The sequence below is a fragment of the Balaenoptera physalus genome, assembly GCF_965194825.1.
Source record: "Balaenoptera physalus genome assembly, chromosome: 12".
Classification (NCBI taxonomy): domain Eukaryota; kingdom Metazoa; phylum Chordata; class Mammalia; order Artiodactyla; family Balaenopteridae; genus Balaenoptera; species Balaenoptera physalus.
Genome location: NC_138897.1, coordinates 67,309,279 through 67,335,546, shown reverse-complemented (window position 1 = coordinate 67,335,546; position 26,268 = coordinate 67,309,279). Strand labels below are relative to the sequence as shown.

At 41.6% G+C, this 26,268-nt stretch overlaps 1 protein-coding gene across 5 annotated transcripts in view; it reads left to right on the top strand.

Annotated features, from left to right (window-relative positions):
• PIEZO2 (piezo type mechanosensitive ion channel component 2) overlaps nucleotides 1-26,268 on the top strand; it is a 343,647-nt gene that overhangs the window by 218,431 nt on the left and 98,948 nt on the right. For 4 of the 5 annotated variants that reach the window (XM_082416414.1, XM_082416415.1, XM_082416417.1 and 1 more), the window contains exons 8-12: nucleotides 16,943-17,105; nucleotides 19,757-19,876; nucleotides 22,499-22,537; nucleotides 23,470-23,608; nucleotides 24,414-24,559. In XM_082416414.1, the coding sequence (XP_082272540.1) occupies nucleotides 16,943-17,105; nucleotides 19,757-19,876; nucleotides 22,499-22,537; nucleotides 23,470-23,608; nucleotides 24,414-24,559 (607 nt within the window). The remainder of the gene's footprint in view (nucleotides 1-16,942; nucleotides 17,106-19,756; nucleotides 19,877-22,498; nucleotides 22,538-23,469; nucleotides 23,609-24,413; nucleotides 24,560-26,268) is intronic. The other variant, XM_082416413.1, reaches the window with a different exon arrangement.

Here is a 26,268-nt window from a genome sequence, read left to right as displayed (position 1 = left end):
CCAACCAGAAACTGAAACTTCCCAACCTGGCCTTCCAGAATTCCAGCCTTGACTACCTGTGTCTCACCTTTGCTGTTGAGGGCGTCTACCAGGAAGGGTCTCTGTCTGGTTTTCAGGGAGGATCCGCCCTGTCCTCTGTGGGACCTGGGTGCCCTGGCTGACCTGACAGGTCAGGCTCATTCTGGAGCCTTCATTTCTGCAGAGCAGCTCACCTGCACAGGTCACCATAGGTCAGGACCTTCTGCCCAGTGCTGTCCCTGCTCTCGAGGATAAAGTGGGGTCCAGTGAACCTTGCCAAGTAAAGAAATGACTCGTTTTACATTTAGTCTATCAAAATATGAAGAGGAATAGAGATTAGGCATAGTTGGTGGTTGTATTTGTTTTAAATTTGCTCCAAATGATTAGTATTAATGAGCGTATTACAAAATATCTCTGGATGGTACATTTAGGTGCTTTCAACCTTAAAAATTAATAGCAAATTAATGATGGTAGAATTTCTTGTGGTGGGAAGAAGGACTATTCCTTCAAGTTAAGATAACAACTGATGAAAAATTAAAGTGATCTTTTGAGAAAGGGCATTTTGGAACAAAACAATTATTTTGCTATCAGATGTTTATTGGAAAGTGTGATCATCTTGTTTATTAGAGCTAAGATTCTCATTCATGGTCTGTATTTTAATTCAATGCATAACACCTCATTAATTTTTTACACTGTAGATAAGCTGATTTGGCTGACTTGCAAAGTATTTTGAGGATAACTATACTGAATGATGTTACCTCATAACCGCTTGGCTTTCTGAAGTTCAGAATGTTACTTATGCAGTAACTTCAGCTGTTGTTATCTTCATTTTAGTTCTAAGCAACTCTGACTCAAGGATAAGAGATTAGCTCTGGAAATGGGAACCAAGAGGTGTTGATTTTTCTCTTCAGAGTTTCTTCTAAAGAAGCTTTTTTCTGAGAAAGTTTGACAAAGGTTTTCATAAACTTGCTAGTTACTCATTTTTGGTGGAAGTAGTATAATTGTTTTTCTTAACAGCTTTCATGAGGTATAATTGATATGAAATAAACTGCATATATTTAAAGGATACAATTTGATCAGTTTTGACATAAACATACCTGTGAAACCATCACCACCATCAAGGTAATGAACACACACATCCATCCCAAGAGTTTCCTCATCACCGCCCCCTTTTTTTATATATGTTAACTTTAAAGATTATTTATTTATTAAAAAATAATTTTGGCTGCACCCCACGGCATGTGGGACCTTAGTTCCCCGACCAGGGATTGAACCCGTGCCCCCTGCATGGGAAGGTGGTGTCTTAACCACTGGACCACCAGGGAAGTCCCTTCTCATCCCCTTTAAATCTCGCCTGCCCTCAGCCTCCTCCCATCCCATCCCCAGGTCACCACTGATGGCTATCTCTAACTCGATTAGATTACATTTTCTAGGATTTTATATAAATGGAATCATATAGTATATACTTTTTAATGTTACTATTGTTATTATTATTGTTATTGTTGATATTATTATTAGCCTGGGTTGGGGCGGGAGGCAGGTCTGATTTCTTTCCCCATGCCTAGTTGTTTTGAGATTTAGCCATGTTGCAGTGTAAGAGTTCATTTTCTTTTTCATCCTCTCTTAGTATAGTCAATCTTCTTAAATTTCAGGCATTCTAATTGTTGTGTAGAGGCAATTCATTGCGGTTTTAATTTAATGCATTTCCCTAATGACTAACGAGGCTGAGAATTTTTTCATGAGCTGATTTTATGCTCATATATCTTTTTGATGAAGTGTCTGTTAAAATACTTTACCCATTTTTAAAAATCATCTTTGTTTTCTTACAATTGCATTCTGAGAGTTGTTTAGAAAATCAGGATACAAATCATTTATCAGATATATGTTTTTGCAAATATTTCCCCAGTCTATGGACTATCGTTCTCTTACTAGTGTCTTTGCAAGAGCTGAGTTTTTAGTTTTGATGAAGTACACTTCATAGTCGTTGTTTTGTGAATCACACTTCTGGTGTGGTAGTTAAGAAATAATTGCCAAGCCCAAATTCACAAAGATTTCTTTTTTGTTCTCTTCTAGAAGTTTTAGTTTGTTTTGTCTTTGATGTCAAATAGTTCAGAATCATTTTTTGAAATGACTGTCCTTTCTTTTGCACCTGTTAAAAATCAAGTGTCCATGTGCATGTGGTTGGGTTTATATATAGACTATTCTGTACCATTGATCTATTCATCTTTATGTCACTGTCTTGATTACTTGTAGCTTGATAATAAGTCTTGAACTTAAGTAATGTTAGTCTTTCTTCTTTTTACATTTGAAGTTGTTTAGGCTATTCTAAGCCCTTTATGTTTCCATATGAATTTTAAATCACTTTGTCAATGTCTACAGCAAAGCCTGCTGGGATTTTGTTTAGGATTGTATTGAATCTGTATGACGGTTTGGATAGCATCAAGTCTTCTGACACATGAGTATGGTATATCTCTCCATTTATTTAAGTTTTCAAATTTCTCTCAGCAGTACTTTTAAATTTTTCATCACAGGTATTGCACATCTATTGTCAGAGTTATCCCTTAAGTATTTAATAATTCTAATGCCTTTGTAAATGGTAGGGTTTTTTTCTGATTTTTACTCATAGTACATAAAAATACAATTAATTTTTGTATACTGAGCTTGTATTCTGACACCATACCAAACACATGTATTGATTCTACAAGATCTTTTATAGATTACATCATGTTTTCTACATAGATGGCCATGTCATCTATGAATAAAAATAGTTTACCTTTATTCTTTTCTATCTGGATATCTTTTATTTCTTTTCGTTTTCTTATCACACTTGCTAAAACTCCAGTTCAGTTTTGAATTAATAAGTAAGAATGGTTATTCTGTCATGGTCTCCCCTTTGGGGAAAAGCCTTTGGTTTTTCATCATTGAATACGATGTTGGTTGTAGGTTTTTCATAGGTATAGGTTTTTCATAGTTTTTTTTTATTAGGTTGACAAAAATCCCCATCTATTCTTAGTTTGCTGAGTTTTAATCCACAATTGATATTAAATTTTGTCAAATGCTTTTTCTGTATCTGTTGAGATCTTTTTTATTCTTTTCTAGTCTGTTAATATGGTGAATTGATTTTTGATTATTAAACCACCGTGGTATTCCTAGGATAAATTTCATTTGGTCAAAGGATATTACCCTTTTTATATATTGTTAACTTTGAATTGATAAAATTTTGTTTAGAATTTTCTCATCTGTGTTCATAATAGATAATGGCTAGTAGTTTTCTTTCATTGGGTTGTCATTGGTTTTGGTATGGAGTAATGATTCAGGTATTTCAAATATTTCCTGCTTTTCAGTGATCTGGAAGAGTTGTTTTAGAATTTGTATTATTTCTTCTTTAAGTTTTTGAAAGAATTCACTTGTGAAACTATATGAGCTTGAAGTTTTCTTTATGGGAAAGTTTTTAAGCACAAATTCAATTTCTTTAATAAATATAAGACTTCTCAGGTTATTTCTACTTGAATGAGTTTTGGTAGTTTGTGTCTTTCAAGGAATTTGCCTTTGCATGGAAGATGTCAAATTTATTGGCATAATGTTGTCAATAATATTTACTTATTTTCTTTTGAATATCTGTAGAATCAGTAATGATGTTATTTAATTTATTCCAGAGATTAGTAATTTGTACCTTCTTTATTTTTTTCCTGTTCAGTCCAGCTAAAGGTTATCAGTTTATCATCTTCTCAAAGAACTAGGCCTTGTTTTTCTCTGTTGATTGATTTCAGCTCAGATGATATTAATTTCCTTTCTCTTCTTCCTTTGTGTTTATTTGACTTAATTAAATTAAATTAAAATTTGGATTTAATTTACTCTTCTTTTTATGTCTCTTTTCTGTCATTATTCTAAAGGAGGAAATGGAAGTCATTGATTTGAGATCTTCTTTTCTAATATAGGTGTTTAGAAACAATTAAATTTAAGTCTAAATTTCCACTTAAATACTACATTAGTAGAATCCTACAAATTTTGATATGGTATGTTTCATTTTTAATTCAGTTCAAAATATGTTTTAATTTCCATTTGAGTTTCCTCTTTGATCCATTGGCTATTTATATATGTATTTGGTTTCCAAACATTTGGGGATTTTTCAGAGATATTTCTCTTTGGATTTAATTTAATTCTGTTGTTGTCAGAGAATATCATTTGTTCTATAGTCCAGAATGTGATCTATTTTGGTTAATGTTCTATGTGGTCTTGAAAGAATAATTTTTTAAATGAATTTGCCTTTTAAATCATGTAGAAAATTTAAAAAGTGGATTTAAAAACCAAAATTACAATACTACTAGCTTTTATAATTGCCCTTGTACTTATCTTTACTGAGGTCTTTATTTCTTCATGTTACTGTCCAGTGTCCTTTTATTTCACTTGCAGGACTTCCTTCAGCATTTCTTGCAGGGCAGATCTTGTGGTCATAAACTCCCTCAACTTTTGTTTATCTGGGAATGTCTTAATTTCTCCTGCATTTTTGAAGGATGGTTTTGCCAGATACAGAATTCTTGGTTGACAGCTGTTTTCTTTTAGTACTTTGAATATATCAGGCCACTGCCTTCTGGACTCCAAAGTTTCTGATGAGAAATTAGCTGATAATCTGACTGAGGATTACATGTATGTGACAAATCGCTTCTCTGTTGCTGCTTTCAAGATTCTTTCTTTGACTTTCAATAGTTTGATTATAATTTGTCTCAGTGGGCATCTTTTCGAGTTTATAAGCTTCTTGAACATTCATGTCTGTCATTGCTTTTGGGAAATTTTCAGCCATTATTTCTTCAGATATTCTTTCTGCCCCTTTCTCTTTCTCGTCCCCTTCTGCGACTCCTCACAATGCATTTGTTGGTCTACTGGGTGGTGTCCCACAGGTCTCTTAGGCTCTGTTCACTTTAGTTCATTCTTTCTTATAAATTTATTTATTTTATTTATTTTATTTTTGGCTGCATTGGGTCTTCGTTGCTGTGCACGGGCTTTCTCCAGTTGCAGTGAGCGGAGGCTACTCCTCGTTGCAGTGCATGGGCTTCTCATTGCGGTGGCTTCTCTTGTTGCGGATCACGGGCTCTAGGTGTGTGGGCTTCAGTAGTTGTGGCACACGGGCTCAGTAGTTGTGGCACACCGGCTTAGTTGCTCCGCGGCATGTGGGATCTTTCCGGACCAGGGCTCAAACCCATGTCCCCTGCATTGGCAGGCAGATTCTTAACCACTGCGCCACCAGGGAAGCCCTCTTTTTTTCTTTTTGTTCCTCAGACTCGATAATTTTGATTGTCCTATCAAGTTCACCGATTCTTTCTTCTGCTTCCTAAAATCTACTTTCAAATCTCCCTAGTCTATTTTCATTTCAGTTACTGCACTTTGCAGCTCCAGAATTTATTTTTGGTTTCTTTTTTTATAATTTCTCTTCATTGATATGATCATTTTGTTCAAACATTTTCTTGCCTTTGTCCATGTCTTTGTTTACCTCTTTGAGCATCTTTAAGACAATTTTATAAAAGTCTTTGTCTAGTAAGTCCAGTGACTGCACATCTTCAGGTATGGTTTCTGTTTATAATTTCTTTTCCTTTGACTAGGTCATATTTACCTGATTTTTTTGTATACCTTATGATATTTTGTTGAAAACTAGACATTTGAATTTTATAATGTATTAACTCTGGAAATCAGACCCAGGGTTTGCCTCAGTTTTTAAAAAATTGTTGTAGAGTCTTGACTGGGGATCAACCTCAGGTGAAAACTTAAGGTCTTCCCCTTTCTTTTCTGAGTCTACATCTTTTCCTGGGCATTTATGACTGTTTTCTAAATTCCTCCATATACATGGTTGTTCTCAAATGTGCCCCCCCCCAAAAAAAAGATGTGGCTCCTTTAAATCCCCTGGAAGCTGTTTCAGTCAGTTGAAACAATGATGACCAGCTTTTGTACCTGCACTTCAGTCACCATAAGCAGCAATCTGCAATTCAAATACAAACCCCAGTATTTGGAGGACAAGGTGCTTATTGCCCACCCCATCTCCACCAAGCCACACCATGAATGCAGGTTGCCATTCCCACTGCTGCCTCTCATGGGGCTGGAGCATGGGGAGTGGGGACCTGTTGCCACACTGAAGGCTGAATTTGACCAATATTAACTGTAGTTTTCCAGCCAAGCTTTTCTCTGGAAACTTCAAGCCTTTAAGTAAACTCCAGAGTTCCAAAATAGTTACTTTAGATAGTTTCTGCAGGTACAATTATTGTCTGGATCAGAAGACAGATCCTGGTGCTTTCTATTCCATCATCCTCCTTGTTGTCCAACCTCTGCCTTTTAATTGGAGATATTTAGATCACTTACATTTAATATAACTATTAATATTTTTAAGTTGAGATCTATCATCTCTCTATTTTCTTCTATTTTCCTATTTATTCTTTCTTCCTCTCTTTTTCTGTATAAATTAAAATTTCTTATGATTCCATTTTACCTCTTTTGTTGACTTAGTAGTCAACTCTTTGTTTTGGTAAATTGGTGGTTGCTTTAGGGCATCAGTAATTCAAATTTAAGTGATATTATACTACCTTTGTATAATATAAGAACTGTTCAATGATAAAATGCAATCTCTCCCTTCCCAGAATTTGTACCATTGTTATCATACATTTTACTTTTATACTACACTATTATTATATTTGTTTAAAGGGGTCAATTATATTTTAAGAGTTTTTAATTAATAAAAAACACATATTTACTCAGATATTATTATTTCTCATGTTCTTCCACATGTCCACATTTCCATCTTTATTATTTTTCTTCTGTGTAAAAGAATTTTTTTCACATTGTTTTTCTGTAGTGCAAGTCTACTGGTGATAGTTTTGCTGGGTGTAGAATTCTAGGGTAACAACTTTTATTTCACTACTTGAAAGATGTTGCCTCACTGTCTTCTCACTTGCATTGTGTCTGACAAGAAATCTGAAGTTCTTATTATTGTTACTTTGTATGTTAATATTAATGAAAAATTGTTGTGCTCACCTTCCTGATAACTGCTTCCCTGAATTAAAAAAAAAAGAAAAAGAAACAAACAAACAAAAAAACCAGTTGTAACATCCATTCCATGATTCATTGGGTTTGGAACTGGTTAACGTGACCACTAAGCCAATATTTCACTCTTCTAAACCTTTTAACCCCATCCACACTAACATGCATGACATGAAAGAGTGAATTGTATATTAATTTTATTTCTATAACAACAAACATAAATAAAAATTGTTTTAGGGCAAATAGACAATTTATTTATTAGACATTTATTGATGGAAGAGGATTTTTTTTCACAAAGATAACCTTTGTCTTTCTTTAAAATTACTTTGAGCTATAGTTCCATGATACGTGTTCATTAAAATATATTTATGTTTCCCTAAAATAGAAAATTCCCAAGAATGGTCCATTCAACTTATACTTTTTGTTGGACCACATTACAAGGACACTTTGTGGAAAGTTGCGGCCATTTCCTATGACATGAACCTGAGAAACTTAGGACTTTATTCCAGAAAAACGTAGAAACATTTTTACCTGGACTTACAGGGAGAAGATCTGGGTTTTAGCTAGTCTTCTGCCAATTGTTTCCTTTTCTAGATATGTTTGCTTCTTCCTTGAATAACTTTAGTTTAGTTACAACTTTTCTTACAGAAGATTTCTTGCTTTCCCCTGTTCAAGCATTTCTCCATAAATGGATTATCCAGTCTTTTTCCTTCTATTTCTCTGACCTTTCTGGCACTAAATGAAACTCCTTGGTCATTAGCTTGCAGGTTTCTCTGTGGTGCCCTTCATATAAATTAAAATGTAAGAGCAGACAATCAGCTACTCTCTTGGAGAGTGAGATACCCTCCTGTGGGGTCGGTGAGGTGCCCCTGTGCCCTTCAGAGATAACTCCTGCTGCTCTGCTGCTCAGGAAGAGGTGGTGCAAGTCATCTCTCTGCACCCACCATCTAGGCAAAGCAGTTCTACAGGAGGAAAAGCTTGACACCCACTTCCCTATGGATGAACATGTCAGAGCACATTCCCTAAAAGCGTTCCACCATATTTGAGTAGTATTCCTGCTAGCATGGGTGCTCTGTGATGACAGGGATAGTATCTTATTTACCTGCGTATCCTCAGCACTAACTGTAGTGCCCAAAAGACTCAGGACTCAGCACATAAAAGGACAAATTTAATAAATGTGTCCTATAGTGGAACTTTCTGATGATTAATACCCCTTCCTTAGGGATTCCTGATACTGTTGGGGTTTTCTTATTTTACCACTTACCGCACCTGAGAAATGGGGTGGTGTGATTTGACGCCAGCAGACCTGGATACATAAGCCCCACCACTTACTACCTTTTCATTCATTTGTGCCTCAAATCTGCATGTATAATGGAACCAAAAGCAGATCCCCACCAGAGCTGGCCTAAGACATTCAACATAGTACCTGATTCATCGGAGAAACTGTGTGCTTGGCATGGGTCTCCTTCTCTCTGCTTTTGTAACTTCATTCGTTATTAACTATTGTAGGGCTTTAAAATGAGGTATTTAAATCCATGTTTACATTATAGCTACTTAGGGAAAGTTATATTCGTGGGTAATAGAAGTGCCCACATTTATTGTTTTTTTCTTATGCTCCCAGCATCGAAGGCTGCAGGACTTAGGGGCTGAGCTTGGTTTTGTCATAAGAAGCTGTACAGGATGACCAACTGGTCCTGGGAGTCCTGGTTCTGACTGATTTCTCACAGTGCTCTCAGAGGTGAAAATATGTTCAGGCACAGGAAGTAGACCATAAATCTACAACATTCAGAGAATATAAATGTTCTCTTATGAGCTCAAGATGTGACATCGGAGAAGGGTAGAGGGCCTTTAATAGTGAAATGGGAAGGACCTTCCACATGGCCTCAATGTTTCCATCAACTATCCCTGTTCTGAAGACAGCACACCTTGTACCTGGTGCAAAATTGTCCATGGACAGAATGCTTTTATTAGAAGGCAGCGTTCTGCACATGTAGGGTTAAGCCCAATTACAGCAAACTGGCAGACTGTTAAGACACACATGTGCCAAAAAGGACTTCAAAGCCGTGTTACAGAGCCCAGGGGACTCAATGTAAAGTTTTTCCAAGCTTAAGAAAACAATGTTGTGCAGAAACGGTCAGATTCCAATTTCTCAAATGTGTCTATGAATTTGGCATGGAAACGTGTTTAAAGCATAAGTAAGAAACTAATGAAAAAAGACATTAAACATTGGCTGTGTTTTTCATATGATGCAATGCAGGGGGAAAGGGGGTTGGAAGCCGAAGTAGCAAGAACTCGTGTGTAAAAGCAGTCTGTCCTCACCCAGATGGGACGCCGTATAGACAGGAGAGCATCTTGCTGGGAGGATCACTTAGAGGTAGATTCAGTCTCCTTCCAGCAAAGACATTTGTCTAAAGTTGAGGAAATTCCTTAAAAGGGCTGGAAACACAGACGTCGCTTTCTGTGGACATCTGACTTGTCTTGCCTTTTTCACAACTTGTCCTTGCTTTTATTCATGTGTAAAGCTAATTCTGTTTCCCCCCTGCCAGCAATTAGATTTTTGGCCTTTACTGGTACTCACTGCACCATGGAGTTTTGGATCAGGAGGAGATTCTGACCCCCTCTGCTGGCGGCTCTCGAGCTGTCTTGCTGGCCCAGTGTTCTCAAGGATGGTCCCCCCTACACACACCTGCTCTGCCACCTTGACCCCGTAATGCAGGGCACTGGGGCATTCTGCAGGCAGATGTATCAGAAGGTGGGGGTGGAGGATGAGAGCAGACGAGGTGGATGCAGTTGAAAAGGTGACCTCAGGAGTTTCTGTTTTGCCCGCTTTGAGGGAACTTCTTTTTCTCCTTGGGGATCACTGAATCCACAGACTCTCCGCGTTCTAGACTCGGAAATTCATACGAGCGAAGACAGTGAAGACTGTTGAAATGAAACCCACCAGAAGCATCAAGACTGTGTCCCATTACGTCCAGAACAAGACTGCAGCTCACCTCATTCACATTCTCCTTGATTTAGAAAGTAATTGTGGGCCATTCTTTGCAAAGCATATTTCTCAGTTTAATACAAGAGACATACAGATTGAGGGTGTGTAAGAGTGCACACGTATGAAACAACAGAAGAACCTATGTTTTGCAGAAACCAGTCTACTATTGTCAGTATCCTCAGTGGCCTTCTTCTCTTTCCTTTGATCCCATTACCAAGATGAAGGAAAGAGATTTTTCTTGGTGAATAACCTAATATTAACAACACAATGTTGTACATTTTGCACACCCTCCCTGCCACTCACCCAGACTCTCCCAACCTGTGCCAAATATTCCCACCCTGGAAGAGCTTCGTTCCCTGAGGGGGACCGTGCTTCTACTCCATCTTAAGAAGGACATTTATTTACTCTTATTTGCCAGCAATAACAATATAATATTAATTAAAAAGCTGTGACTCTGGCATAAACCACATTCATGTCATACTTCATAGTAATAACAATAGTCGTAGAAGCCAGAATTTATTGAGCATCTGTTACATGCCGAATTCTGTGGTATTGCTGTATGTGCATTATATCATATACCTCCTTACCTCTGTCTTGTCATTAGCCACATAGATTTGCCATAATGAAACTGAAAAACAAGCCTGCTAGGATGAAGCTGATCTCCAGGTAACTTACCTGCCTGTCAGAACAAAATTCAACACCCTTTAAAGGAGAACATCACAATCTAGACACCTAATGTGAAAATTACAATGTCCAGCATCCAGTTGAAAATTATTAGACATATGCAAAACAAGAAAAAAAATCGATCAGTGAAAATTGACCTAGAAATGGCAAACTCTTTGAAGCAGCTCTTTTTTTTTTAACATCTTTATTGGAGTATAATTGCTTTACAATGTTGTGTTAGTTTCTGCTGTATAACAAAGTGAATCAGCTATATGTATACATATATCCCCATATCCCCTCCCTCTTCTGCCTCCGTCCCTCCTTCCCTATCCCACCCCTCTAGGTGGCCACAAAGCACCAAGCTGATTTCCCTGTGCTATGCAACTGCTTCCCACTAGCTATTTATTTTACATTTGGTAGTGTATATATGTCAATGCTACTCTCTCACTTCGTCCCAGCTTACCCTTCCCCCTCCCCGTGTCCTCAAGTTCATCTCTACATCTGCATCTTTATTCCTGTCCTGCCCTTTTAATTATTTTCAAGATTAAAGAATACGAACATCATGAAGGCAAAAACAGAATCTATAAAAAAGAATTGATGGACCAAAAGAACAGAGGGAAGTGAGAGCAGTGGGAAAAAAATACTGTAATTGAAATCTAAAATTCACTAAATGGGCAAAAGAGCAAATTAGACACCACAGAAGAAAAGACCAGTGAACTTAAATATAGGGTCTTAGAAGGTATCCAAATTGAAGCACAGAGAGAAAGGAGATTGAAAAATAATAATAATAAACAGAACCACAGTGACCTGTAAGATAATTTCAAAAGGTTTAACATAAGTGTAATTGGAGTCTTAGAAATATGTGAATACAAAAAAATATTTTAAGAAATAATGGCCAAATGTTTCCCTAATTTGATGAAAAATATAAACCCATAGATCCAAGAAATTCAATCTAAACAAACAACAAAGAAAACCACACCAAGTCACAATATAATTAAATTTTGAATAACAGTGATGGAGAAAAATAGTAAAAGCATCACAATAAAAAGTACATTATGTTCAAGGGAATGAGAATAAGAATTATCACAGACTTCTTACCAGAAATGATGCCAGTCGAAAGACAAGAGGACAACATCTTTCAGGTTCTGCTGAAAGAAAGAGAAAAAAAATCAAGGTATAATTTTATATCCAAGGGTATAGGTGGAAAAAATAAAGGTCAAATAAAGACGTTCTCAGACGAAAACAGGGTATATGGGTATATGGCCAAAAATATTGAAAGTGGGGTCTTGAAAAGGTATTTGTGCATCCATGTTTGTGGCGACATTATTGATAATAGCCAAAAGGGGAAAGTCTCCATCCTTGGAGAAATGGATAAACAAAATGTGGTCCATCCATACAATGGACGGTGGTGGCCTCGAGCTGAGGGAGAGAGAGGGGTGAGGGTTTAGTGTTTAATGGGGACGAGTTTTAGTTTTGCAAGATGACAAGTTTGGGTGTTGGTTGTACAGCAGTGTTAATGTAGTTAGTACCCCTTCACTGTACACTTAAAATTGTAAGAGGTAAACTTTGTGTTATGTGTATTTTACCACAATTAAATGTTTTAAAGTGGGGTGTTATTTTCAGTATTACATATTTCTTGCGTATGGCTGGGTTTCGGTGTTACCGGAGACTGAGCAGATGTGGTCTGGAATGAACCTGAAAGCAAGTGGAGGTTTTGTGAATCTGCCAACACGTGCAAGTAGAAACAAATACCCAACCAAGTCATAGCCACCATGTGCTGTCAAATGTTAGGAGTGCTTTGGAAGGAGAGAAAAATCGCAAAGCAAGTACTCCACGGGAGGTGGAGAGACAGCTGTGCTCCCTTCCAGAGGAGGAGGAGGAGGAGGAGTGGAGGTGATATGACGAGAGACCCTTCCTGTAGCTGCGGTGCCCACTTTTATCAGAAAGCTTCGGAGTGAAGTGCAGTTGTAGGATCTTGAAGGAATCATTCAGGCTGCTCCATATTTTGTGCTTATTTGATGTTTAAATATTTTATTGTTTCCTAATTATAAACCTGGACTCTCAGGTTTTTTAGAAAAGTGTTTTTTCTGGGGACTTCCCTGGCGGTCCAGTGGTTAAGACTCCACGCTTCCGCTGCAAGGGGCGCGGGTTCGATCCCTGGTCAGGGAACTAGGATCTCGCATGCTGAGCAGCACGGCCAAAAAAAAAAAAAAAGTGTTTTTTCTTAACCATATACATGTATCGATTGATCCAGCCTGAAGGTAAAGCTCTAGATTCTTTTTGGCGGCCCGTACAGAACAGAAATAACTATCTGTAATACAGAATACAGGGCCCAAGCAGACTTCAGTAAGTTACAGAGTTCTCTGGTGCCTTGTTCTGCTCGTATTCTGTGTTCTTATTTCCCAGACCGAGCACACTGAAATCACGGATGTTGGGGTTCTGTATGGACAGTGTCTTCCCATCCATTCTTTTTCTTCTTCAAAAGCAAGAACTTGGCCACCCTTTAGTCTCTGTTCCTGCTAGGACTGCAGTCACCTGCTGTCACTTCGTGGTATAACTTTATCCTAGTGTTTTTAATTCAATTAAATAAGCTCACCCCTTTAAAGCCTGCTCTATACTAGGCATGGCCATCAAGGCAAGATGACAGGACCCAAGTCCTTTTTTTGAAGAAATTAGAATCAAACTGGACAGAGAAACAAGCACATAAACCTAATAGAATAAAAACTATGACTACAGATAACGATTGCCGTGGATGCACGGTACAGGATAAATTGATTTCAATCAGGAAAAATCATAGGAGGCTTCCTGGAGATGGTGGCAAGGGAGCCAGGCCTTGATGCTGTTGAGAATGCCCAACAATAACGTAGGGAGTAGGAACAGAGGGGTCAGGTTTAGACTCTCGGTTGACACTGACTGTAAAGAAAATCTGGACTCAGAGAGGATGAAGAGCTGGTGCCTGCGGCCGTACCCAGTTGTCATAATCAACATCAGGGCCCCGACTGTAGTCCTGGCTGTAATCCAATCCCGCCTTCCTGGACCACTGGTATCCTGGTGACCCCTGCAGTACTGGATGGTTGGGGTACCTAGAAGGGACCCACTGATATGCCTGTATTATGGGGTGTGGTTGTCCTGAGAGACAGCCGACTCTGTGCAGCCATGCCTGGCCTGCTGGCCTGGATTTGCGTTGCCAAGGAATCGGCGGGGCTCCCGGCATCCTACCCCCCTCATCCGTGACCTCAGAAGAGTCACAACTACCTCAAAGAACCAGACAAATCAGTAAATAGCAAAACCAAAGGGCCTGAGATTTTATGGCAAATCCCAAATGGTCCAGTGAGGCTCAAGTCGTGGTGTCTGGGATCAGGGAGAGGAGGCCAGGGGACACTCGGCTGGGCCATGGGGTTATTCTCCAGGTGACGGAGGACAGGAAATGAGACGAAGGTGACGTGCTGAACCCGAGCGTCTGACGGTAACTCTGGCGACGGTCCCAACGCGGAGGAGGGAGAAACGGAGACCGTCATTCGGATTGCCATTGTGCAGGAGGAGACGTGGAGAGCTGCCCTGTGGACGAGGATGCTGGTCATGAGATAAGAGAGCCGAGCACAGGCCAGGCGCCCACGCAGGAGCGCGTGCCCGGCTCCGATGGGTCTCTGCTGGGAGTGACCGTGACTCGGGACCTGTCTCCAGCCGTCCTCTGAGAAGTGGAAGAGGTGTGAGGTCTTAAGATTCGTCCACATGCTTGCACCCATCCCCACCCCCTCTCCTGTTAGGTTCCGTAAGGAACTGAAGGTCCAGAGACGGTGAGCCGCCCACCAGATGCACCTGCGTCCGTCACCGCTAGAACTGGGCCAAAGGGATCTTGCAAATGCATAGAAGAGAAGATCTTTATCTTTCTGCCTCTAAATAAGCAATAAATGGAATGCATTGCTCCATAGTCGTGTCCCTGTATCTTCTCAGGCAAAGAGACATTTCTATGGAGAGATTTAAGATAGTCGTTTTGAAGTTCTTTTAGTGATGGATACATTTTAACAATGTAGATATCTTTATTCAATCAGTTTGGACCAGGACCACTGTGAAGACACTAATGGTTAGTGGGAATCATCACAGAAGGAAGTCTATAAATATCCGATGATGCGTCAATAATGAAATAGATTTTGCTGTCACCATGGCCAGTCCCTGACTCCCCTCCCCAGCCCAGCAGCTCTCAGGATTTCTCTTTTCTCTCACCTACTTATCTACCCTTTTTGGACTGTCCGGAAGTCCAGCATTTTTCTGACGACCCTGCCCATCGCGCATCCCAGACACCCACAGACAGAAAGGGTCTCTGGAACACCCTGCTCTCACCAGACTCACACATCACAGTGTTACCGTTAGACTGAGAGTGAGTCCTGGAGGGCGAGGGCTGTGATACCACTTTTCTGTGTGTTGTCAATATCGAGAAGCAGTCTTGGATCACAGGAGGTCTGCAATAAGAAGATAAGGAAATGAAGTAATAGTTGGATATTGCCTGGCATCCTAGAATCGTAGTGCCAGAGAGGATGTACAAACTTCCTATCTGGTATAGGAATTCTCTCTATAGTATCCAGACTCTTTAAAGAGAGAGAGAGAGATGTTAGGTCAGACGATATTTGCATAGCCCTGTTAGAAAAACTTTCTTACAGGGCAAAACAGTCTTACATGCTATAGCTTCTACCCTTGTTTGTTAGTCTATACACTGCTGGTACAACACGTAAGCCTGATTGCTCAGTTGGAATGAGCTGTACTATCAACGGGAAGGTGTGGTGTTGATGTGATGCAGGGTTTTTTTAAGAGGCACATGATTCAGTGTACAAATAAGTGCGGAAATTACCACTAACTTTCTGATGGGGAAAACAGGTATTTTTAAACTGACGAATGGTGAGGTTATTTCTATCGTATGTACCAGGTGTGGGGTGAGAAGAGAGAGGATTTAGTAGCTGAAATCTGTCACTTAGGTTAATCCAAAGACTGTCCAGTTTGTCTGATCCTAAATCTAAAAGCTTTCAGTTCTGTGTACTTCATAGAAGAAATTTGCATTTTAATGGAGGACTGCAAAATGATTTTTGGAATGTTCCGTCATTCTAAGTGGGGCATAACTCTTTTGTTATCAGGAAATTTTTCTCTGTAATGCTAACTACAGAAAAAAATCTGCCTGGACCTGGGAGAAAAGATCTATGATAAGAGCAAGTTCTAGTATAACTCTTTTCTGATAAAATCAAAGAAAGTTACTTTCTATGTAGCTTTCTGTAAAATCTGTGCTCAGCAGTTCACTAATACTGCCCTGGCCTCGTGATAATAGCAGCAGTAGCTCTGAGAGGTTTTACAAGTGGAGAACCCGTAGTCCTGGAAAACCTTGTAACAGTAAAGAATGGGATGTAAAAGTTAAAGGAAGTTTGCATGGAAAAGCTACGTACAATAGAAAGATGTAAGACTCACTTAACATGTAAACATATCTTTCACTTTGTAGAGTCACTTCTAAGAAAAAACTCACATAAAATGAATTTCTGAATGAATCATATTTACACAATTCCCTATTATATAATCAGAACGTATCTGATTACATAGTAGAAATCAACATTAAAAAAACCTATTTCAGAATTTAACACTTAACGATATAATTAATTTTAATGCTGTGAAAAAATCAAATCGCCCATAAATAAAATTTGACAGAAATATGTCTTACAGAAACTCTAGCATACAATATCTGGCTTTTATGGCTGAATCATAGAACCGTGTCCAATTTTAATACTTGCCCAATAATATCAACACTAACTGAATAGCTAGTGCTAAATCCCACCTAAAACAAAGTATGTGCTCATTTAGCTGGACTTAGTAACATGTTACTACATACCTGTCACTTCAATAGTGCAGGGTTTTAATAAGGCTGATTGACAATTCAAACATACATTTCTAATAGGTGTGCAAGGATTTAGTATTAGCTAGGTTTTTGAACCAGCATAAAAACCATCTGGGTAATGCTGGCATGAATTTTATACACACACTAACACACAAGTGTATGATTTTAGGATGCATATATTATGTATATTTTTATATATATACACACAGATACTATTTAAAGATGTAGTTATATATACAGAAGAGTAATGAAGTATTTAGAGTGGGATAGATCCACCTAGGACTAGCTCATGAATGTGTTAAAACCAGCTGTTTGTATTCTGTTCACTGGACCCAGATCTTTGTTGCATCTGTTTAATATTTTTCTTTGTTTTGAAACAGGTTGTTTGGTATCAAATCAGTCATTCAAACAGACTGTTCCAGCACATGGAAGATCATAGCAAACCCAGACCTGTCATGGTACCACCATGCCAACCCCATCGTCCTGCTGGTGATGTACTACACGCTGGCCACTCTAATCCGAATCTGGCTACAGGAGCCCCTTGTAAGGATCAAAGGTTTTCATGGTCTTGTCTGCAAAGTAGCCTGCAAACTCCAGGGGAAAGTGTTCATTCCTATCAACTGCTGGCTAATTAGTACTATATGCCAAAATAACTATAGTGTTCTATTATAGTATTTTCCTTCTGCCAAGAGTTCTAACTGAATACAGATACTATCAGGACGAAGACCAGCTTCCCTATGTTAACATCACCCCTGGCTGCTCAGATGGTCGGTGGTGAGGGGAGTGGAAGCGTCGTTTTTATTGAGCACTTACTAAATGCCAGGCCACATGCTAGGCTGTTTACATACATTATCTCATTCAATCCCCTGCATAACTCTCAAGAACAGGTATTGTACCAGTCTTAGAGATGAGGAAAACGAGGTTCTAGAGGTAAATCACACATTTACCAAACAGTAAATATGGGATTCAAGCCCACGTTTGCCGACAAAGCTAGGGTCTCTATGACGACACACCCTGTTACCACGGTAACTGGAGTTTCCTAAATCTTCTCAGACCTCCAACCTCTGATGGTGCTGTGGGAATGTCCCCGCTCTCAGTGGTGCCATAACCCCCGGGGGCCCCACCACGGGGCAGGGCTGAGGACTGGGTTGTTCCCTGTGGGATTATTAGTAGAATGTGGCACTTCGGGGACAGGACCAGGGTGGCTTGTGGCCCCTCTCTTTTCCCTTCTGTGACAGGAAACTCCAGTCTGCTTTTGCTTCCCCTAAATGACCCTGAGAAGCTCAGCTGTAAGGCAGCTGATCCGCACACAGGGAGGCAGGTGGTGTAGACGGGGCTGCCGCACTGCACCTCATGGCCACGTGCTGGGGAGCAGAGCTCACACTAGACACCAGCCTGGCGCCTGCAATGCAATCCCTCCAGCTCGGGGGCCCTGGTGCCCCGCCCGCCTCCCCTCTTTGTCTGCTCATCCAGGCTCCATCCACGCGGTCAGCCGGCCAGGCAACCAGTGTTTATCAAGAGCTAGCATCTCAGACACTGGCCTGGGGCTGGGGGTAGAGCGTTGGCCCAGGTGCGAGGCCCCGCTCGGGGGGACTGTACATTGTGCAAGAGGAAAAGCAGCCCCCAAAGACGTGAGCAGGCCCAAGTCAGCGCAGTGAAACCCTGAGAGGTGTGTGCCATCCATCCCGGCGGAAGTGCCTCCTGCAGGAAGGGGGTCTGCCCACCTCCCTCCTGTGAGAGGACCACACAGGCGTCCTTGTTGGCAGGGCTCTCACGACTCACCTCTCCCTTGGACCCAGTGATGGCAGTAATGTGGTGACAGAATGCTCTAAGGGCTCCTGGAGAACCCCAGTTACCTTCTGTTACCTTTTCCTCCAAGTCTCTTCTAAGATATGAGTGTGCCATATCTCAAAACCCCTTAAAGTGGTACTGTGTTCGCTTCCGCCACAAACACACAGATGTGGATATGTGTATACGCACACATAAAAGTGCAAAAGAAATTAAAATATCTCACGGGAACTATTTCTGAACAATGTCTTAACCAATGATGGAAATGACTTTAAGGCCTTCGGGTGCACAAGAGTTCCAGGTGCCCTTGGCTTTCTCCGTGGTGTGTCAGGCAGGAGCTTGTGCACAGGTGCTGCTGGGCTGTTACAGCCCCTCAGGCCCAGGAGACACTTGGCCTCCTTAGCCACGGGCCCTCTGGGGTGGACAGTCCACGTTCAGGCCACACAGTTCACAGCAGGTCACAAGCTGCAGCGTCTGCGGGGGTGTGTGGAGAACAGGGCCTAATTCACACCAGCATCAACCCTCAGGGGTCTGTATTTTAAGTGGGGCTGGGACACGGGACTTTCTCACTGAGGTGCTGGTGGAGGGCAGGTGCCTGCTTCTATCATGGTTCCAGGTGGCCTGGCACGTTTCATGGAGAACGTGAGTTCTGTGGTAAAAGTCTACGGTATATGTTTGAGAAAGAGAGAGAGAAGCAGGTGTCTGGAGGTGAATGGAACACACGGGCTCCCCGGGGCATCTGGTGCTCCCCGTGGGTGCTCTGTGTTCACTGGGCCCCGGGAATTGGGCAGTGACACTAGGTGCCCTCCCTCTGCCCCCATATCAACATGTGTTAGTGCCCTTTTACGGGGCATCTTTGTTGGGAACCATCCTCAACCACCAAGTGCGTTCTGATCCTTTTTTTCTATCAACTCTCCTGGACCAACTGTCTGATTCAGACCAAGGTCCCATTAGGCAAGGCAGCTGTGTTATGCATCAGCTCTGTTTTTGCTTAATATTGAGTGTAAGGTCTAGATGACTCTGCTTTTAGTAAATGTCTTCTTCATTAAAGATTCCCGTGGCTGGGTTCCCACAGTCAGGTGTGACTTTTGTGAACCCAGCCCAAACCCTTCCTCCTGCAGGTTAGAATACACACAGGAGGCTCGGTGACATAACGTGAGCGCCTGCTTCTGTATTTCATGGGGCTTAGCAGGGATCAGGAACAAGCGATACTGCTGTGCTTCGCATTTACAGGGTGGCATTTTGGCCATTTTTGAAAGTGTCTGGATAAAAGCGCATGTAGTGTATACGTTACTTTACAAAATCATCCCATGGGGGTAGAGATGGGCAGCTGTGTCTGGTCTCCCAGGCCGCTGAGGGGCTGCTCTGGGGAGCAGGGCTGTCCTGTGGGTTATTCTGTGTCTCAGGTGCAGGAAGAGAGGACCAAGGAAGAGGACAGAGCCCTGGCCTGCAGCCCCGTCCCCATCACAGCCGAGAGGAGGCGGAGCCTGTGGTATGCGACCCACTACCCCACGGATGAGAGAAAAGTAAGCCGCAAGGAAAGGGGTTTCTCATTTATTTTGCTGCTTTTTATAATATTGCTGAATTCAGGTCATGTTACTCCACCTGCAAACCCAGATTGCTCAGTTTACAGGAGCAGTTTGATGATGAAGTCTTAGTGCCCAACATCTGTTCAGAGAAGGGAACCCAGTGCTTCGAAAGGAAACCCCAGGCTCCATCAGACCCAGCCTTTTGTAGTTCAGTGCTTCCCCCTGAAGTCTCTTAACCCTAGAAAGAGAGAGAGAGTGTTATTAATTTAAAAAAATAATTGTGTATTTAAAACAAACAAAAAACAACAAAGCGACCCCTTGGCCCTGGGCGGTAACAGCTTGGGTGGTGGGATGCACTGCAGAGAGTAATCCCCCGTGTCGGGGTGGCTGCTGCAGTGACGATGACCGCTCACACGGCCGCTCGGGACACCGGCCAGTCTGTGTGGACATGCAGAGCTGCAGCCTCTCGCTGTGTCGGGGCCGCAGTGTGGATGCCAGGGACGGGAGCACAGCTGTGTGAGTCTTAATCTTTTCACCATTTGTTCACTATTTTCAACACAGCCTAGCCACTGACATGTTAAAATGGCCCATTTGCAATGTGGTGAAGACAGACGCTCACAATTCTCAGACGGGGTCAGCACTTTGCTTCCCAGCACGTTTGGGAATCGAGGCGCAGATTCTCTGATTGACTTGGTGGAAGAGTTTCTCTAAGACACGTGGTCCCAGTTGATGCCTGACTGTCATGGACTGAGAGACAGGGAAACAATGAATGAACTTCTCAGGGAGCTGGCAGCCACGTGGAACAGACGTGGTGCTCAGAGACCTCTGGGGTTTCCGGGGGCGCTTTCCTCCCATCACACGTGTCAGACTGTCCTGCCATCTCACTAAGCCAGAGAGACAGCACAGCAATTTCCAAAATGAGGTCTGTAGGCCATCTCTGGGGATTCCTGGGACCCTTGCCGGGATCCACAGGCTTGAAACTATTTTTGTAATAATACTTAAGACGTTCGCCTTCGGACTATGTTGACAATTGCTCTGATGGTACAAAAGCACCAACCAAGGCAGCAGCACGAACCCCCACAGCCGTGGTCGTGTCCTTGGAAAACAAAGCAGAAAGGCCAGTTCCACTTAAGAATATTCTTGACGAACCAGGAACAGTCATTGCTTTTCTTAAATCTCAACCTTGAGGCACATACCTTTTTAATATTCTGAGTGACACAAGGGGAGGTCCCCCTGAAGTGCTGACCCCTCGAGGAGGAGAAGCACTTGGCAGGTGAGCGGCCCAGGTCTACGTGCAAGAACAGCTGACAGACAGTTTGGGGTGGTTCATGTGTGGACATTCAGCGGTTACTGGAAAGTGAATGGAGTGGTCCATCGCTTCAAGGCAAACAACTGACAGCATTTGTTGCCAGTGATAAAATGAGAACTTTTAGTGAAAATTAGAATATTGGAAGACTTGGATTTTGTGCAGTACAGCGTGTCAGTATTCAGTGGAGCTGTCTAATCCCTGAAGCACATCACCAGCACGTGCGGTCACAACGTGTGTGTAGGTAAAGGACCCGGTCAAGGTGCAGGATCCTCCAGGGGCTTTATTGATTCCACACACAGCTCGCCTTCGGTTACTTCCCCATCTTGAGTTTGGGAGAGGGTCCAAGGAGAGGATCCACAGTCTGGATGGACTCCTGAGATACTTCTTTCTTTTCCAACTGCATCGCTGGGTGAAGCCAGAGTTCCTTTAACTACTTCAATCAAAACAATACATCACAGCAGATTGAATGTGCAAACAGACATGAGAACCCAGCGGTCTTCTTTTGAGCCAGACATTAAAGATACTCAAAAGCATAAAACAACACCACTCTTTTCACTATTTTTTAAAAATACAGCTATTTGAATAAAATTATTTATGTGAACAAGTTTTTTTCCAATTTTTAATGAATTAATAAGTGAATAGTTTTAATGCCTCAATTTTAATTTCTAGTACAATAGATACTGATGGATAGGACCCACATAAATAAAAACTCTTTGGGACCTTCAGTGATTTTTCAGAAAGTGAATGAGTTCCGACCCAGAAAAAGTGGGAGAACCTTTAGCTCAGCAGATGCTTGTTAGTGGGGGGAGCCCCAAACCCCTAGCACTAATAGAGCTAAAAGGCATAATCGTGTCATAATTCTTTTGTTGCAGACAATACACAAATCTTAATCCCAGCCCGCACTGCACATCAAATCTTCTTTATTATGAAACTTCAGTTTCTTGAAAAGTCAGTACTTTCAGAATTCTGCAGACGTCTCAAAGGGTCCTAGGAATATAAAACCAAGCAGCTAATTCTATTAGAACAAAACACTTGAAAGAACGTAATCAGCTTTTGTAGTCATGTGGTTAATGAGTGCTTGCTTACTGTCGTGATTAAAAGTTAACATCGGAAACTGGAAAGGGTTATAAAAACACCACCCTCCAGCTGCATTATTCGTGCCTTTGTATTTTGCATGGCAATTTTAACACACTAGCATCCAGCTCGTTGAAGGGATGGGTATGTGTGTAGTACAACTTTATAGCTGTGTATAAACATCATGATGCTTTCTGCTCACATATTAACATGCTGTCCTGCATTGCTTTTTGCAGCTTTTATCCATGACTCAAGATGACTACAAACCATCTGATGTTAGTATATCCTTAGAATTCTCATTTTTGCGCATGTCAGTGATGTAAAAGGGACATAAATGGAATTAGCCCCTCTGAGTATTTTAATGGTCTATAAAATTTCCATACGTTTTAAAATAATTTTTTTGCAGAAATTGTATCTGGTTTATTGCTGTTAAAACACTGACTCATAAAACATGAGCTCGCATATAAACATATAAAATGTATTTAAACTCTTAAAAAGGCACAGTGGAGGGTTTGCCTGTTCCATGATTTGAATAAGAAGTCTTGCATGTCCATGGACACACATGTGTATGTGTGCGTGTACATGTTTATATGTATATGCATAAATGAAAAATTGTAAAGCTAAAGGGACAGAGAGAAAAAAACAGGAAATTGTACTTAGTGTACAGAGCGCTGCAACATGGGAATTGCAAGCTGCAGCATCAGGTAGAGACCTGTGGGGTTGCTGTCTAACCTGAGAATTTGCTAAGTCCTGAGAGCCGCGTGGGGTGTGGGGCAGGCAGCGGGGCCCGGGCAGTGCTCGGGCTGCAGGCCGGGACCCAGGCGAGTCTGGAGTTCCTGTAGCTGGAGGATGGCTGGCGGGAGGGGCCGTGAGCTGAGGCTGGAGAGGAGACAAGAGCAGGTCCTGAAGCCTCAGCAGCCTTTCCAGGCTTCACACTTCATACCGAGGATGGAGAGGGGGGCACGGCCTGGGGTGCAGCAGAGGTGGGCAAGGTCAGGTTTACCTTGTCCTGTGATGGCTCTGTGGGGTGTAGTTTTGGAGGGGGTGAGCAAGACTGTCTTGCTAGCGGGCATCACTGCCGACAATGCTTGGCCTCCCATCGGCTCTGCAGCGTCCCGTGTGCCCACCTACCAGAAGGGAAGGAGGCAGGTCCACACTGGAAACCAGAGCTGCTGTCACAACTGCTTTTGTCCCGCCCCCCCGACAGGGCCTGCTGGTGACTGTGAATGGCAACCCCGTGGATTACCACACCATCCACCCGAGCCTTCCCCTGGAGAACGGCCCCGCCAAGGCCGACCTGTACTCCACCCCACAGTACCGCTGGGACCCCGCCGCTGACTCCCTGGGTAAGGAGCTGGGATCTGTCTTTGGTTTATCCTCCTGCAGGAGCTCTGAATCTGTCTTTGGTTTATCCTTCATTGGATTCGGTTCTTTTTCTTTTTTTTTTTTTTTTTTTAATTTTTTAAAATTTTATTTATTTGGTTGTGCTGGGTCTTGGTTGCGGCAGGCATGCTCCTTAGTTGCGGCTCGCCGGCTCCTTAGTTGCGGCATGCGTGTGGGATCTAGTTCCCTGACCAGGGATCAAACCCTGGCCCCCGGCATTGGGAGCACAGGGTCTTAACCACTGCGCCACCAGGGAAGTCCCTCTTTTTCCTTTTTTTTTTCTAGCAGAGGTTGCTTTCTTCCATGGTCAGTCTGATGAAGCTCATTTCCTTAACTTCTGCCTAGATTTTGCCCCTCCATCTTGCTCTGTGTGTTCTGTCCTTGGATAAAAAATAAGTGGCCTAATCGGGGTAAACTTTGAAAAATAAAAAGTAAAAAATTATTTTAAACAAGTCAACTTGTTTCTAGTGTTAAACCTATGTGCATATGTGTGTTTTAGTCTTTCTGTAATTTGATTGCATAATCACGGCCAATAGTTTTGCTGGTTAGTGGATGAATGTCCTCAGAAAGAGCTCTTTTCATCTAATAAAAAAACCAAGAGCCCCAAAACTTGGACGAGGCCTTACTCTCTTTTCTCTCAGTTTATTGTGTTGAAAGAAAGCTGCCTGTTACTGGAGATGACAAATACGTGCTCTGTGCTGCTTGGGATGTTTATGTGAAATTCACATATTTGCATAGATTCTTATATAAAATAATCTGTCCCTCTAGAAAAGAAGGAGGGAGAAGATGAGAAAGAAGAATTTGAGGAGGAGAAGACCCACGAGGAGAAAAGGAGTGTCAAAGTCCATGCCATGGTCTCTGTGTTCCAGTTCATCATGAAGCAGAGTTACATCTGTGCCCTTATCGCTATGATGGTGCGTGCCTACGAGAACCCTGAACTTCTGCCTGGATTCTGCCCCTGTATCTTGCTCTGTGTCCTGTCCTTGGGCACAAAATTAGTGCTGGAGGGATGGACGGTGCTTGCACCCCGCCGACCCCAAGCCCCACCGCCTCCTCCCGCCAGCACCGATGTCTTCATCTTCCCAATGTCTTGGCAGAGAATGGTTGCTTATGGTAATTTTTCATGGGCCTTTTATATTATAGATGTCAAAACCATGGCCTCCTTTTAAATATTAATACCTTTTTCTCAAATTAGCCTAAGTCAGACTGTCCCCTGTTTTGCTGATTTAAAAGGACATATGGGTAGTTTTTCTAAGTGGCGTTGAAGGTGTTCACGATTAACAAAGGCCACTTTTATATCTTTCACATAATGAGGGTTATAGTCACAGCTTGTCTTAGATTTGAGTCTTTATTCCATTTGAGCTGCAACAAATGTTTACCTATCTAAGCAGCAAGCACCGAGTCCCCAAGGGCTTCTTCTGGTTGTGAGCTCTCAGTTTACCTGCGTTTCTGCTCACGGCCAGGAACATGCCCCATCTCCAGCATCAGAGCTTCAGAAATTGTCCTTGGGACCAGAGACAGGATATAAAAGAAGGCCAATGTCTGCTCTTCCTAAAAACAAATTTTACTGGGAAAGCTAATTTATTTTGAGAAACTTATTTAACACAAAAGTCTTCAAATTTTGTGGCCACTAGTGAGATCCCATGGACACTGTAAGTGATAAAAAATGAAAATATTCTATGATTCTAGAGAAAAAAAACACCTAAACACAGTTTCCCTAGGCTCTCAGTCCAGATGTCTCCTGAGAAAACCTGTTTGCACGTCAGCTTCAGCTTCTGCAAGGACCATGGCCATGGCTGAGAGCATTGGGAACAGAAAGCTCCTTGAAATTAAAGATGGCTCTTTTGGGGACTGCAAACTCTGTTCTCTAAATAATATGAATTCTGGGCTCTCTGGGTACTTTTTGACACTTTATAGGTCAATCCCTAATTTACACTACAATAAAACTCTATTTGAAAACATCAAATAATTCAGATTCTGAACTCAAAAGAGTATACATTTCTTTTTCTGTCTCTAAAATGAAGCCAGAGAAGTTGGTTTCTTTATGTAAAGAAATAGAGCTTAAAAAAAAAAAGGAAAAACTTGAAATACACATTCAATTCCTCAGTAGAAAAGAAATCTATTGTAAAAACAACACAGGAGAGCAGATCTTTCGTTAAAGACGTGCTCTCGTCTGGTGCCATTTCAGTTGTTTTCACGGAGCCACAATATTAATGCTTTAAAAGTGCCTGTCTTCCGTGGAAGTTCCCCCATGGCAGCAGACTTTTAATCACAGACAGAAAGGAGCAAGGTCTGTTAGAACGATAGATGTCTTTGTTCAAAAACACAAAGAGCGAAATCCTCACAATTCTTTTTCTCCCTCTTTCACCCAAACAAAGATAGTGTACAGGGGGAAAAATCCGCTGGAATTATAATATCTGCGAAGATTACTTTCTTGGGTCCCCCACAAAAAAATGGCAAGGTCAGATCTGAATTTCATCCTGGGATAAAGGCATTAAATATTACCGACCTTTGATAACACTATTTCCAAGGAATACTATCTTCATGAAAATAATTCAGACTTGGTAATAGTTGTCAGTCACTCACTTAATTTTAATAAAAGCAATTTTAATTTCCAGTTTAT